Source organism: Lissotriton vulgaris, chromosome 5, assembly GCF_964263255.1.
Source record: "Lissotriton vulgaris chromosome 5, aLisVul1.2, whole genome shotgun sequence".
In the NCBI taxonomy this organism is placed as follows: domain Eukaryota; kingdom Metazoa; phylum Chordata; class Amphibia; order Caudata; family Salamandridae; genus Lissotriton; species Lissotriton vulgaris.
Genome location: NC_141693.1, coordinates 900,249,103 through 900,266,004, shown reverse-complemented (window position 1 = coordinate 900,266,004; position 16,902 = coordinate 900,249,103). Strand labels below are relative to the sequence as shown.

The window sequence follows — 16,902 nt, the reverse complement described above, 5'->3', positions numbered from 1 at the left end:
GAAGAACGAAAAAAATATTTGTAGTTTATTGATTCAGATTGAAGGCTTCAGTAGTTGCTTTAAGCACATATTTGAAATTGTACTTTTTTTATAACACCTCTTTACTCTTTCATACTTTTAGGGCCAGTAGTTTATGTCTTGGATCTTGCAGACCGGTTAATATCCAAGGCTTGTCCTTTTGCTGCAGCCGGAATAATGGTAGGATCCATATACTGGACAGCTGTCACATATGGAGCAGTGACTGTGATGCAGGTAAATAGTTTTATGGTTTTCATTTGTTTTTTGGTATGTTTCTTCACATTGCGTCTCAAATTATGGTGCCTCATCACATTAAACAGTTGTAATAGCATATTACATTACACATTTTCATATATTTTGTGTATGTATAGATCTATATTTTTCACTCCACTTGTTTAGTCAAATATAACTTGCACCAAATCATGCACTGCTTATGTCCTCGCATATTGAATCACTCATGACACGTTAAATACTCTCACTCACTCATTACAATTAAAAAACAACATTGTTCAAATTACTAAGGAGAACTGTGCCCCCCACCATTATTTTTAAGAGAAATAAGGTGATGGAGAATAAGCGTATGTGGAGTGTTGGATATAGTCATGAGTTATGTAATATCTGAGATTCTATCTGTCAGTTTGTATAACTTCCAATATCAATGTTTTTTTAACTGCTTTTTCATTTAATTACTGGTGTTATTTTTTACTTAAGTTAAAAACTTACTACCTTTATTCATCACATAACTCCACTTTAAACTTTGCTGTTCTTTGTGTGTTTGCGTATATGTATGTGTGTATGTGTGTGTGTATATATATATATATATATATATATATATATATGAAAATTTGACACTGTTTAATGTACAGTTAATAATTAATCTAACAAAAACCTGAAGCTCAGCAAATTGCACCCGCTATGAAAACCATAAATGGCACATCAAGTACAGTGTTCATGCCCTCACCAACATCATAGTCCATCAATCGACCAAAGAGGGAAACGTAGTATTGTGGCTCCGATCACTCTATTTTGAGGAAGCCTATAATCAGCTGAATGATTCTCACTGCTACAAACGCTGTGATGTAGTCACCGTTAAAAAAGCACAAACTGAATTCTACTCCCAACTGTTGGCTTTGAGAAGTTCAGGATTACTCAGCCAAGACGAACTTAAATTTTCTCAAAAATGAGCACCCAGTAATTCCTGTAATCTACTGCATTCCCAAAGTCCACAAATGTGCTGACAAGCCACCGGGTAGACCCATCATTTCGCCGTGCAATGGCCTATTGGAAAACATGTCTGTGTACATTGATGCTTTTTTACAGGAACATGTCAAGGCCTTGCCTTCCTATGTACAAGAAGCAGGTGACTTTTTGAGGAAACTTGATGGATTGTCATGTGACCCTGAGTACTGGTTGATAACATTGGATGTTACATCCCTCTACACCAGTATTCACCACCTTGATGGTTTGAAAGCGGTGCAACATTATCTGGGGAGAAGGCCTATTCAGATGTTCGACCACAACAAAATGTTGCTTGCCATGATTTCGATCTGTTTGAATAACAACTTTTTCATGTTCTTTAATCAGTATTTTCAACAGGTTAGGGGAGTCGCTATGGGGGCCTGTTTTTCTCCCAGCTCTGCCTGTTTGCATATGGGCTGCTGGGAGGAGCAGGTCCCCTATGGCACACACCACGATACCTTCACTGAACATGTAATTCAATGGTATTGGTATATCGATGATATATTTTTGGTATGGCATGGTACTAGACAACAGGCCCTGGATTTCATTGATTTGATAAATGTCAACACACTTAACCTTAATTTCATGTCCAGTATAAGTCCGGATCATGTTCTTCTTGGACGTAGAAGTTGTTGTCTGAAACAACAAGCTGGAGACACTGCTTTACAGAAAGCCCACTGCAATACTGTGCTGCACGCCAAGAGTCATCATCCGGCGCACTTGATACGCAGCATCTCCTACGGGGAAATGCTGCACATCAGGCGCATATGCAGCACAGATTCCGAGTGTCATTTAGCACAGGAAGCCAGCAAAGCAAGATTTCAAGCTAGGGGGTATACTACTCCCGTTATTGACAGGTCGATCAGTAAGGCAAATCAGATTCCCAGGAATGAGGTCTTACTGCACAAAACATAAACAGTAGCAACAGAAAAAAAGCAAACAGCCAGTCACTAATTTTGACTTGCAATCGCCAGCACCAAGCACTCCGAAAAATCTTAAACAAAAATTGGAGCTTGGTACGCAATGACCCTGTCATTGGGGACCTAATGGCAGCCAGTCCTGAAATTACTTTCAGGAAAGCTCGATCTATGAGCGATGCATTAGTCAAATCTAGTCCAGAAATAGGCACCAGCAAATCATTGCTGCAAGCTAGTAAAGGCTTCAGGAAGTGCTCCAGTTGTAAAGCTAGCAGGCAAGGCATCAGTAAGACCGAGTTCAGAATCCCCTTCTGTGACACCACTCGGCCCATCACTAGACAGCTCTCCTGTAAGACCGAATTCACCGTATATGTGCTGGAGTGTCCTTGTGGCCTGCAATATGTTGGTAGTACCAAGTTGCAGGTCCACAAACGGATACTCGGGCACATCAGGGCAATCAACGTCAGTGATGCCTCCTATCCAGTCGCATGCCACTTTAAAGAACGGCATGACAATAAGAGTGAGCTCCTTAAGTATTTTGTCATTGACTCGGTTCTCCCCCTCAGATGAGGAGGGAACCGGGAGGCCCTCTTGCGTGCTTTGGAAACTAAATACATCGTAGAGCTTGACACTAAGACTCCTCAGGGCTTGAACGCCAGCGAAGATTTCTATACATTCCTATAGGTTGGTCCCCGTATATTTTACATCATGTATTCTACACCCTTACTCTGTTGGCCCAAACCTCCTGAATTCATTGTATTTTAACATTTTTTACACAATCTTTTTTTATCACTTTTTGCACTTTTGCCCACTATATTTGCACTTGTAACTCTATTTGGACACAGACTCATAGATGTCCCTGTGGACAGATGTTTAATACCTTGATAGGCTGTTTAAGTGAATCATCACCCACTTGGGTTTTATTCTCACTGCCTAGTTTGCACAACTGCGTATATCTTGCACATGCAGGGGGTGAATTAAAATGTTTTTACTATTTTTAATTCTCCTTTTTATCTAGCTAATACTTTACCTAAGAATTAATCACACTTACAATTTGTTTTTATATTCCTTAAGTATTTAACTTATTTATGATGTTGCTGGTTGCGCTTTGAATTCACTTGCCATGTCGGTTTTAATGAGATTCTTAAACTGACTGAAATTTTGTCTATGTCTACAAACCCATCTGTCATGCAACCAATCGTGTACCAGGTCACTTTGCACTTTAAATGCGGCATTGTTACTCTCAAGGTGTCATGTGATCAAGGCCTTATGGTAGGCTGAAACGCGTCTGCAGGCTGAAACTTACATAAAATTACTCACCTACACCTTCAATTGGGTCAGTGCTAGTCTGTTCCTGTGTGGTTCTGATGATTGAAGGATTGCAGGAGCTCCCCAGGCGAAATTCCCGATATATATATATATATATATATATATATATATATATATATATATATATATATATATATATATATCTCCAGTATTAGGGGTGTCTTTCATAGATTCACATGCTTGAATATTCCCCGTCGTCGAAGTGGGAGTCCCACGGTAAATAAAATAGCAATAATGCTAATAATATATATATATATAAAAATATATAAAATATATAAAGTATTATATAGGTAGCAAAACTGAAAATGTGTACTGAAAACCTTTACAAAGGGTACTACATAGGAATGCATTAGAGAGAAAAAATTCCTTTGTAACATATCAGTGTCATTATGTTAGTCCAAACTGCAGCCAATCAGGCTCAAGCACCCTCTAGAACCTTCTCCTCAGAAGCTCAAGCCCTCAGATTTTCTACCGCACGTCGTGTGAAGGGAGTCTCCCTGAGCTCTGCTCAGTTTCTTTCAACTTATCTACTCTTCTCAGTTTTTTCAAAGATGTCAAGTAAGAAGTCTTTATTTAGACCTTGTTCCTCCTGTGGGAAATTACGTTTATTTGAGAAAGACCCACATGACAAGTGCATTTATTGCCTGTATCCTGATCACAAAGTGGTTGATTGTAGGTTATGTAGAACTTTCAATCCTAAAACCCTTAAGGACAGGGAGGGTCGCCTCCTATTATGGCTTAAGCGCCTTCAGGATAAGGACGCTGTTATTTCTGACGCAGAGAGCCTTCAGTCAGCAACTTCTTCTGTGGCTTCTAAGCGTGGCAGTGTTCAGGAGTTACCATCTCCTTTCCTGAAGAAAAGAAAGCTGGCTTTGGCTGTGGCTTCAGTTCCAACTGCTGCTTCTGTGCCTGTTGTTACTACGCCCACGAGATCTGACTCTCAGGCGTCGTTTCCAGCTTCTATTAAAGTGGTTACACTTCTCACAGCGCGGTCGTCGACGGGCTCGTCGACGACCACTCCGACGACGAGATTGGCTGCTGTGGCTTCGTCTACGACTACAGTCACGACGACATCGGCGTCGTCATCGTCGACGAGAATTTCGACGACGGCTCTCTCGTCGACGAGAGCCTCTGTCTCTTCCATTTCGTCGACGATCCCTATCATATCGTCGACGAAGAAGCCATCGTCGATGAAGAACCCATCGTCGTCGAATCCAGCGTCGACGAAGGCCTCGTCGACGAGGTTCCCGTCGACGGCAACGACGAAGCTCCCGTCGACGAAGGTACCGTCGACGAAGGTACCGTCGACGAAGGTACCGTCGACGACGACACCGTCGACGACGACACCGTCGACGAAGACACCGTCGACGAAGACACCGTCGACGAAGACACCGTCGACGAAGGCGTCGTCGACGAAGACACTTTCGGTGTCAAGGATGCCGCCTGCAATACAGTCACCGTCGGCGGACCAGACGACGTTTACCGCGTCGTCGACGATAGCATCATCGACGGCCCCGTCAATGAGCAAACCAGCGACAGTAGGACCTAAGCCTTCTACGTCCATGGAGGCGCCTAAAGATTTACCGTCTACAGAGACGGCAACTTCCAGTTCTTCTTCCTATGCCAACATGCCTTTGGTGGCCATGGACACTTCAGTTTCTACTGTACAGTCCTCATTCAGTAATCAGGAAGATTCCGCATTCCACCTCCAAACCCCTGCTCTACAACCACCACTTCAGTTGTTCGTTTCTGACCATGAGACTGAGTCAGTTCCAGATGACACTGTATATGGGGATGCACGGAGTCCATCAGAGTTAATTATTAAATGCCAAGACACTTCTTCTGAAGAAGAAGAGGAAGAAGAAGTTGAGCAGGTAGATGAGCACGAAGATCAATGCGTGCAAATCCCTATGACGTCTATTCCAATGACACTTTTCTCTAACCTCCAACATATGTTGGACGATTATAATAGACGTTTTCCACCTACTCCTCAAGGTACTCCGGTTCATGAGTCTATTGATGTAAAACCCTCACATCAACCACGACAGACTCCTCCAAGACAGTCGGCTCCGTCAGTACATTTGAGTGCTCCCCTGGCTACTAATCCACTTACTGACACTGACTCAGAGCCAGAGAGAGAGGAGGGTGAGGTGTGTCAGGACTCAGAAGGTGAACAGGATCCTCAGATGGCGGAGTTTGATGATTATCGAGTGCAAACACCTTCTCCGCAACAGGTCCCTTCTAGTGATTCACCTCCTGTGGACATTGCTAGTTTTCATAAACTTATGGACAAGGCGGCGGACCGTTTCAAGTTGACAAGGGTTCAACGTGATGAAGACTGTTTTCTGTATGATTTCAAAAATCAACCGTATAAGCAGGTGCATACGATTCCAATTATTGAATTTATTTGGAAGGAAGGGCAGAAAATTATGAAGGCTCCTAACTCCTTACCAGCCCAGATACCTAGATTGGAGAAGAAGTACAAGGCTCCATCTGGCTCACCTGCTTGTCTGCTTTCTCACCCAAAGCCAGATTCAGTTGTGACTCAAGCAGCACAACGTCGTGCACGTAATCCTACAGCGCCTGTCACTTCCCCTCCCGATAGAGAGGGACGCCGATTGGATGCAATCGGAAAGAAATTTTCATCCATGGCTTCAACTTCGGCTCGTGCTGCGAATGCTCTTGCGATTTTGGGTCGTTTCGACCGACAAATGTGGTCAGACATGTCCAGCTTTCTTGTACAACTTCCTGAGTCATCGAAAGTGGAAGCGCTCCAGGTCCTTCAAGATGGTCAAAGGGCTTCGGAGGAGATTATAGACTGTGCAGTAGATGTGGCGAACACTGCATTCCGTATCCTGGCCAGTGCGGCGGCGCTCCGACGCCAGGGCTGGTTAAAGTCTACTTCTTTCAGGCAAGAGGTCCAGTCACTGATTATAGACATGCCGTATGATGGTGAATCTTTATTCGGTTCCCAAATTGATGCTTCTTTGGAAGCCATAAAAAAGGATACCGACACAGCGAAGTCGCTTGGGTCATTACAATTTAAGAAACAGCCCTTTCGTGCTGCACGGGGGCGGGGCACCTCGTCCAACTTTAACAGAGGAGGACAGTCTCAGTACCGCCAGTACAGTCAAGGAAACCAACGGTACTCGAACCCTCAATCTGCTCGCCAACAACAATCCAGACCCTATAGAGGGAAGTCCAATTATAGAGGGGCCAACAACACCAGCAAACGACAATGACTTGCCAGCTCAACAGGATGTTGGAGGTCGAATCTCGCAGTTCTACTCCCAGTGGTCTCAAATAACATCGGACCAATGGGTGTTGGACATTGTGCGCAAGGGTCACGCCTTGGAATTCACAGAGTTTCCTCCTCCATCTCCGCCTTCGGGGCCGCCACCTCCCCATCTCGAAGAACTACAACATCAAGTTCAAATATTACTAACAAAGGGAGCAGTCGAAGTGGTTCCTCTATCACAGCGGGAGAAAGGCTTCTATTCGAGGTTCTTCCTCATTCTAAAAAAGACGGGGGAGTGGCGTCCCATTATGGATTTGAGGTACCTCAACCTCTTCCTGAAACAGCAGTCCTTCCGCATGCTAACATTGTCAGAAGTCTTGCGGTTTCTCTGCAGCGGCGATTTTTTGACTACAATAGACCTGCAAGACGCCTATTTTCATGTACCAATCATTCCTCAACATCGAAAGTACTTGCGGTTCAAAGTGGGACGCAACCACTATCAATTCAAGGTCCTGCCGTTTGGCCTCAGATCAGCTCCCCGTGTGTTCACGAAGGTTCTGGCTCCGGTTATGGCTTACTTGCGTCTTCAAGGGGTCCAGATCTTTCCTTACTTGGACGATTGCCTGTTGAAATCCCAATCCGCAAGTCAGTTGCATCACGACACACGCTTGTGTCTCACCCTCTTCAATTCCCTAGGGTTGACCATCAATGTAAAGAAGTCACATTTCACTCCTCAACGAAGCAGGACATTCCTCGGAGCTGTTATAGACACGGACGTGTCAAAAGCGTTCATCTCTCCCGAACGGAGATTGAAGATCATTCATCTGGTCTCTACCATCAGAACAAGAAAGTCAGTTTCAGTGCGAATGTTGAAATCATTTCTGGGGATGGCGTCATCTTGTATCGCACTGATCCCGAATTGCAGGTTGCGTACCCGTCCAATTCAGGAGGAATTGGACCTACAATGGCGACAGGTGTCGGGGTCGTTCAACGACCAGGTGACAGTCACAGCTGGCATGAGGGACAGTCTGCTCTGGTGGGAGCGACGGACCAATCTGGACCAAGGGGTCTCTTTCCTTATCCAGACTCCAGATCTGACATTGACAACGGATGCGTCCATGGACGGATGGGGAGCCCATCTCCTGGATCTCTCCATCAAAGGAAAGTGGACGGCGACTCAGAAAACCTGGCATATCAACAGGCTGGAATTGCTGGCGATCTTCCTAGCACTGAAGGCCTTCTTACCGGTGGTGCACGGAGAATCGGTGCTGGTTCAAACGGACAACACCACCAGCATGCACTACATGAACAAGCAGGGAGGCACGAAATCTCAGCCCCTGTCTTGTCTTGCCCAAAAAATTTGGGAATGGGCAATTCGTCACCACATTTCCTTGACAGCGGTCCATTTGCCGGGAGCGTCAAACATACTAGCAGACTCCCTAAGCAGGTCTGCGTCATCCACTCACGAATGGGAGTTACACCAGCCGACTCTGGACCTCGTGTTCCTCCAATGGGGTCATCCCAAGATCGACCTATTTGCAACGCCAGTGAATCGAAAATGCCAGGCTTTTGCCAGTTGGCATCCACATCCGGAGTCCAGCGGCAATGCCCTACTCATGGATTGGACCGGCCTATTTGCATATGCGTTTCCACCACTCCCACTGGTACCAAGGACGTTATGGAAGATGCGCAGGCAACCCTGCCGCTTGATCTTAATCGCCCCACGTTGGCCCAGACAGGCGTGGTTTTCAGAACTCCTTCTGATGTCCCAATGCAAACCAATTCGCCTCCATCCACGTCCGGATCTTCTAACCATGGACGACGGACAAGTGTGTCATCCAGATCCGTCAACGCTTCAATTATGGGCTTGGAACCTGAATTCATGGAGTTTGCCTCTTTAAGTATACCTCAGGATTGTAGAGAAATTCTAGCGTCGGCTAGAGCTCCATCAACAATAAAAACCTATAGGCTAAAGTGGAAGCGCTTCTGTCATTGGTGCGCAGCATCCAACGTACATCCTATCAGTTCTACTCCTGAACAACTGTTACCGTTCTTCTTAAGTCTTGCTCAGTCTGGTCTTTCACATGCCACATTGAGAGTCTTTTTGGCGGCCATCTCACGCTACCGTCATGACGGCTCTACGTCTCTCTGTTCATCCAGAATCATCAGACAATTCTTTAAAGGACTTTTCAGGAAGTTCCCTCCGTTGAGGCGCCCTCCTCCAGCTTGGCACCTCAACGTGGTGTTATCACAACTTATGAGACCTCCATTTGAGCCAATTCATCGTTCAAATCTCAAATTTCTGACCTGGAAAGTGGCTTTGCTTTTAGCCTTAACTTCGTCTCGTCGAGTCAGTGACTTGCACGCTTTCACCATCAAACCTCCATATTTGCAGTTCAAACCTGATGGAGTGTCTCTTCGTACCAATCCTTCTTTTCTTCCTAAAGTGCCTTCTGACTTCCATTTGAACGAGCCAGTTTTCTTAAAGACTTTTTTCCCGGATCCTAAATCCCCTGCGGAACAACGACTACATTCCTTAGACATCAAACGGTGTCTGAAATTCTACATTTCTAGGACAGCCCCTTTTCGTAAATCCAATCAGCTGTTCCTAGCATATGGACTACTGCGCAAAGGACACTCAGTGACTAAACAGACTATAACACGATGGCTCTCATCAGCCATATCGTTTTGCCATCAGCAGGCTGGCAGGCCTTTACCTACTCCAGTGAGAGCACATTCTACGAGAGCGATGGCGTCGTCCATCGCATTGTTTGCCGGAGTGCCTCTACGCCAGATTTGTCGTGCTGCGACATGGTCCAGCAGGCACACCTTTACCAGACATTATTGTTTGGATGCTGTCAACGAGGCGGACACCGCAGTGGGGCAAGCAGTGCTTCGTCATCTTTTCAAATAAGGTGAGCCTCTTTCCCTCCTCCATTCTTGAGATTGCTTTGCTTTTATGCTATATATATATTGTTCTTCTATTGTTTGGAAATAATGCAATCTCATCTCCAGGAGGTTACTGCTATCTATTCTATTCAAGCATGTGAATCTATGAAAGACACCCCTAATACTGGAGAAGAACAATTGTTACTTACCTGTAAACAGGTGGTTCTCCAGTATTGGTGTCTTTCATAGATTCACATGCGACCCACCCATCCTCCCCTCAGAGGCTCTTTTCTCCTCATGCGCTATTATTACTAGTGCTACGAAAATCTGAGGGCTTGAGCTTCTGAGGAGAAGGTTCTAGAGGGTGCTTGAGCCTGATTGGCTGCAGTTTGGACTAACATAATGACACTGATATGTTACAAAGGAATTTTTTCTCTCTAATGCATTCCTATGTAGTAACCTTTGTAAAGGTTTTCAGTACACATTTTCAGTTTTGCTACCTATATAATACTTTATATATTTTATATATTTTTATATATATATATATTATTAGCATTATTGCTATTTTATTTACCGTGGGACTCCCACTTCGACGACGGGGAATATTCAAGCATGTGAATCTATGAAAGACACCAATACTGGAGAACCACCTGTTTACAGGTAAGTAACAATTGTTCATATACTGAAAAGCTGGACATTTTACTGACATAAAACCATTGAAATTCCCACGTTATAGTTAGTTGGACTTACTATAACTTGCGCGCCTGCAATGCACTGCTGATGTCACATATTACATCACTCATGACATGGTCGGTGACATCACTCATGACATCACTCATGACACCATCCAGTGAATGTGTGTCTTTCTGAAAAATAAATGTTTTATATATGTATATGTAAAGAACGATGGAAGAATAAATGTTTAAATAAGTGTCTTTGTTTTTTTTTTTTAAAAATGATTGGTTAACTGGCTTATTAAGTGTATCTTAGTGAATACATATATTAGCGAGTAACTTTTAAATATTGAAATATATGTATCAGTGTTTCACTTTGTGTATAAGTGGCTGCATGGGTTGGTGACTGACTCACTGTTTGTATGTGTTTTGAAGACACCATATGTGTAGGATTTTAGCACCTTAGATGCGGCGCAAATATCCCTCCCCAGTGCTGCGCTGTCCATTGGAACTAGTGCTGAATGGACGTCCAATGGTCGTGCGCAGCACTGGGGAGGTAGTGCTGCCGTTGGCCAACACCCCGACGCAGCACTTAAGAGGGTAAGGGTGGATGAGTGTGTGTGTGTATGTGTGTGTGTGTTAGTGAGTGAATGACTGTCTCACTAGTGTCTTTATTAGTAACGACATATGTTTTAATCTAGTATATGTGAGTATTGATGTATATAAGTAAGTATATGTGAGAGTGAGAGATTGTAAAAGTTCCTGTTTAAATAATTATGTGTTTCTTTAAGTGATTGTTTGAGAGAAAGTATGTGTAAGTTTCCTTAAAAGTAATGTGCTAGTGTGTTTATACTTGTATATGCAAATAAATGGATGTTCAATAGTTTATTTGCATGTGTGAGTGTGTATATTGTATATTTATATAATACTATTTTATTTTTTATTTTTTTATTGCCCTGGAGCGCTCCCGGTGTGCGCACCGGAAAGCGCAGTTTTTCGGCGCGCACCGGTTAGCGTCCCGTTAGCACTATTGCCGCGAACGAAAACATCATCGTGACGTATCGCGTAGCCGCGTGATACGCACAGCGTAAGCGCACCCGGAAGCACTCGAGCGAATACGATCGCGCAACGTAAACATCCGACGCGCTTACGCAACGCGACCCGCGTAAGCGCGTCGGGTCATGTGACCTGAAAATAACACTTTTCATTGGTTCAGGACAGTTTTTTTTCTCCAAATGATGAAAGACCCCACTTTTTTTTCCTTATTCTGACTTTATCCTTTGACTGAGGAAAACCTGTTTTGAGATCTTTGTGGTATATTTTGTACTTTAAAATGGCTACAGTAGCAGCAGCAGCTGGAGCATCTGCACCACCACCACCACCAAGAGGACCACCACAACATCACAGGAGGAGGGAGGAGGGAGGAGGGAGGAGGGAGGAGGGAGGAGGGAGGAGGGAGGAGGGAGGAGGGAGGAGGGAGGAGGGAGGAGGGAGGAGGGACATTGTATGGGAGTTTATTTCCATCCCTGAGGGAAAGAAGAAAGTCAATGCGCCAAAGGTGACTTGCCTTATCTGTGACATGGAACTTTCAAGGGGGAACCCTAATAAAAAATATTCTTTCGGTAATAATACCATGATTGGGCACATGCAGCGCAAGCATCCGAACAACTATGCTGCAGCAGAGAAGAGAACTGGCCAGCAACCTTCCCCAATCTACACCCAGCACCTCCAAACAAAAACAACCCACTCCATCTGGACCAGAGACAAGGGAGACGATCCCTTGCATACAACCACGGTTCGGTGAATTCAGGATCACATGTATTTTTTGTGGTAAGACCATCTCCTATGTTGAGCAGAGCATAAAGCTCATCCTCCTTGCTGGTGACAACCACAATTGCCCCAAAAAACCCTAATTTTTTCCTGTTTTTTTTTTTGCTCCAGTTGAGCCATTTTCAATTCTCTCTTTTTTGTTTCTCCCCATAAAAACAAAAAAAATATATAAAATAGTTCATAAAAGCCAAAAAAAGTACAAAATGTTTAAAAAACAATAAAAAAAAATAAAACAACAAAAAGAAGAACAAAAACAGATCTTTTTAGAAAAACCTCCTATTTAGAAAAGAAGGCTACATTTTTTGAAAACTCGATCATTCTTTTTCCCCCATGGTACGCTCCCCGGACCGCTCCCCGGTGCGCGTACCGGGGGCTCCCCCCGCGCAAATCGAATTTTTTTTATTTTATTTTGTTTGCCCCGTGGGGCCCTTTTAGGCCCCCACATCAAACCTAGGGGATCAGGGGGGGTCTACTCTGCCCCCTTATGGTAATTTCCCCATTTGTTTTTGCCTCCTCTTGTGTCTCGATCTTACCGAGACACAAGATGGCGGCCGCTCCGGACTGGTTCGAATGTTTACAGACACCCGAGAGCAAATCAGCTTTCCGCGCGCAAGTCACGTAGCGAGCCCGGAGCGCTCCCCGGTGCGCGTACCGGAGCGCGGCTATAGATATATATATTTTATTGAACCTAAATTACTCAAAATCCACTGGAGCACATATCTTGAGACATAGCAAAGGCACATCGGGCTACCAGTCCCTACAATTTTGCCAAGTTTGGTGGAAATCCATTCAGCCGTTCGGGCAAAAAGTGAGGTCGACCGCCCTATGGAAATTAACATTGGGAAAACACGTTTTGGGACCCCCCTTTTATCTTGGCCCCCGCTTGACGAATCCCCCCCCCCCCCAAACTTTCAGGGAAGGACCGAAGCGCCACGAGGCAAATTTGAGGAAAATTTCAGGCAGATTCCTCAACTGGCGCCAAAGTTATTCACAATATAATGTTGAGATTTTGCATTGAAAATAATCCTAACTATAACTACCTACTGGCGACCGCCAGTAGGAGATATATATATATATATATATATATATATATATATATATATATATATATATATATATATATATATATATAATGTGACACTGTTTAATGTACAGTCAAGAATTAATATTAAAAAAACCTGAAGCTCAGCAAATTGCACCCGCTATGAAAACCATAAATGGCACATCAAGTACAGAGTTCATGCCCTCACCCACAATGATAGCATCACAAATGGCATAAACGAGCTCACATGTGCCATGACTTATTCCATTACCATTGTTATTGAGATGACTACAGCTACAGTATGCTGTATTTTTTTGATTATGTTGTGCAATGATTTTGTGCTCTGAGATGTTCTTATTGATATACATTTTGTGACGTCATAAGCATTGCACATTGGTGTCTGAGATATAGTTAGCATGGCTGGATGTGCAAGTCATGCATAGCAGAGTGCAGTACAACTTTGTAATTTCTCTTGTAGGGGGGATTTCCATGTATAGTTATAAGCGTTGAGTAGTCCTGCCCGCCTCTGGGGGACCCCGGAGCACTTTTTCCAATATAGCTTCTTAAGTGCTGAAGTTCACCTTTTTTCAGAAAGGCCTTAAAGTTACTTAGTCACAATGCAGCCTAAAGGACAAGGCTACAGTGTTCAGAATTCTTCATCTTGTAGGGGCAAAAAGAAACTCCAAGGAAATATGCACTTAATATATTAATACATTTGTAAGGACACAGAAAACAAACTTCACAGATACTCTTGCTAAGAGCGAAACAGATAAAGAAGTGCAGGACAATATATCCCATGGGCTGCCATTTTAAGTCACTGGATTTGGTAGAGATCATACCACACTGAGAAGATTAAGACCTCCAGTTCACCTCACCAATATTCCTATTTTTCCCCCAAAAGAGTCGCTCAACACCAAGAAGGTGACTAACTGCATGCTCATAAACTGCAGATCAGCTCCGATGGCCAAACATTGAATCCTGCATTTAATCCTCGTTTCTCGATGTTCTCCGGTACTGCAAAACACGGACCGAGTAGCAGAACCTGAACCATGTGCTCCGGTCAGGAGTTCCGGGACCAAAACAGCCTGTGGTGCCTTAGATTGACAGAAGTCTGGTGAACCCGACCAAAGGCAAAATGGAGGCGAACTGAGCGCCGAGTGATGGAGGCCCTATCCTGGGAGCAGATCCGTGGTGGAGACTAACGAAGAAGGTGCCTCCCAGTGACTGCATGGTGAGCGGGGTCCAGAGGAACCCTCCGCCCTTTGTGATTGGAATCCCTGACCGCGCGGCTGCCAATTTTGCCCCGGACAGTATCTGACCGCCCGAGGGGCGGGCTGCAGCACTGAGGAGGCTTGGACCGCCTGCAGAGCAGAGCCCTCCATCTGCAGGGGTGTGACTACCGGCGCCGAGACAAAGTGGGCCGCGCCCACACTGGATGATGTTGGCGGCGGGGTGTGGACGAGCCTCGGCTTGTGCGGCCTGTCGATCAAGAGACTGCTGTCGGAGGAAGCAGCGAACAGGCGCAGAGAGTAGTAAGGGGGGGTGCCCCGCGAGTGGAGAAATCGGTGCCCGAGTGGCGGTGGGCCCCCTCCCTCTTCCCCCGCGTTGGGCACGGGCACCGGGTGGAGCAGGGAGCGGGCCGCGTGCTCTCTTTGGATAGCCCCATGTAGGCAATAACCCCCAGACATGTATCATCGTAGAGGGGGGAAGTCCGAGAACAAAGGACTGTCCCTCACAGGAAGGGTGATTTCCGGGCCCTAGAAACGAGGCTCAATGTAACACGTCTGGTACCTCGCCATTCAGCAGACTGCACGTGGGGACCCCCCCTTCCTTGCGCCTTACTGTGGTTGAAGTGAATCACTGGTGGTCCACAGTCAAACTTGATCACTGGGACACTTGAGGGTGCCTGTCTAGGGGCAATGGCGTAATATATGGGGGATTAATAATACACGTAATCGCAGCTTTGTAGGAACCCTCACACGCCGACCCAGCAGTAAGGCACATATACAACACGGTGTGCACTTGAACAGTCCATGTAAATAGAGGAAATATCATGAGACTATAATGATGCGGCCTGTCGCAGGCCTGAAACAGTGAGTAACACATTGGCGAGCGTGGCAGGCAAGGAACTTGGGGACAATCTGCGGCACTCCACGCAGGAAGAAAAGATGAGCCTTTTCACCGAGACTAATCCGACTGCCCCGGCCCTGGTGCAGATACATGGGGCAGAGTCTGTTGCCGTGGAGGCGGGGTTCCGATGTGGATCGCGCTGCGGTTACTCTGCTTTCCCCCGCCAGCTGGTTTGAAGGCTGGACCAGGGAACAGCTCACACATTGGCTCCCCGGGCCCTGGGTGAAGGTTAGAGAGACAGGTGGACTGTAACGTTTGAAGCAGTGATTTACAGTGGTCAATCACGGTTGCCCCATCCTGAGTGCTGGCCATCGATGGCCCGAGATAAAGATACCAAAACACAGAAGCAGGGAAAGATGGACACATTTACTAAACCACTGCAGATGCCGAACCCTACTGGGACAGGCCCGGCTGACCCCTCGACAACATGGTCCTGCTCCAGGCAATTCAGTCCTCCAGAGAGGTACTCGAAGGCAAGATAGATAAGATTAAAATCGATGTTAACCTGCTCTGTCAAGATCTCCGCAATGATTTCAAAATAAGTCACGCAAGTGGAACAGCGTATCTCAGAAGTCGAAGACGTTACTCACGCGCTTCGAGGCGAGGTCACAGCCCTGACGACAACCCTGAAGGAGGTCCTCTGGAGAGTACATGATGCGGAAAATAGAGCACGAAGAATTAACCTGCGCTTTCTCGGATTTCCAGAGGCGATCGAAGGGGCAGATGGTTGTAGGACACATTCCCTGACACCCACTTTTCACCATGCTTCATTATTGAGAGGGCACACAGAATACCAGGGTCAGGCTGCCGCCGGGTGCACCTCCGCAGTTGCGAATTGCTCGGTTTCTTAATTATCAAGACCGGGACATCATTCTCAGGGCGTTCCGACAGAAGGAAGAAATTCGAACAGATAATGCAAGGATCATGGTATTCCCGGACTACTCCCGTGAAGTTCAAAAGCAACGTAAACCATTTGACTCTGTAAAAGATAAATTGCGCTAGTTGTAAATTACGTATATGCTCCTCTTTCATGCTAAATTTAAGGTGATCTTTCAAAGTTAGGACCCTGTTCTTCAGCACCCCAGAAGCGGCATGGCATTGGCTGGAGGAGCGCCTGATGCCGAGAGCGCCCCGTGATGTTCCGCCACGCTCAGGGAAAGCCCCTTCACAGAACATTAACACCTTTAGATCACAAAATCGTGCATGGAAAAAGAAAAAAACGGCACCAAATAAAGCACTAAGACCAACACTGTACCGGAACAGAAGGGTGGCAGAAGGCTGCACCACGAGCATTGGACTCGGAGAGCGTACCACGCTTGGCACCCCTTGGGGATTGGAGACACCTAAGGACCTTGCCACACACCGCTCGGCGGACTGCACTGACCAAGACATAACTACAGACTTGGAAGAACACCCCTTGATGCACAATATCAACCTCTTGGAGTTCACGGGCGGGAACAGCAGTGAAGCTGGAAAAGACACTCTGCTGCCATCCGTGGATAATGATGCTGTTGAGTAAAGAATGGCCCGGAGAAAAATACGAGTAGCGGACCAGGAAAACATATCGCACGCCACCCCTTGTGTTCTGCCCCGATT

The 16,902-nt window shown here is 45.6% G+C and overlaps 1 protein-coding gene across 2 annotated transcripts in view; it reads left to right on the top strand.

The window, feature by feature from the left end:
- The window catches only part of MARCHF5 (membrane associated ring-CH-type finger 5), a 390,101-nt gene that overhangs the window by 48,025 nt on the left and 325,174 nt on the right, over nt 1-16,902 (top strand). For both annotated transcript variants that reach the window (XR_015295957.1, XM_086922504.1), the window contains exon 3: nt 122-252. Coding sequence is in view for 1 of the 2 variants with exons in the window: in XM_086922504.1 (XP_086778630.1) it covers nt 122-252 (131 nt within the window). In the remaining variant the exon portion in view is untranslated. The remainder of the gene's footprint in view (nt 1-121; nt 253-16,902) is intronic.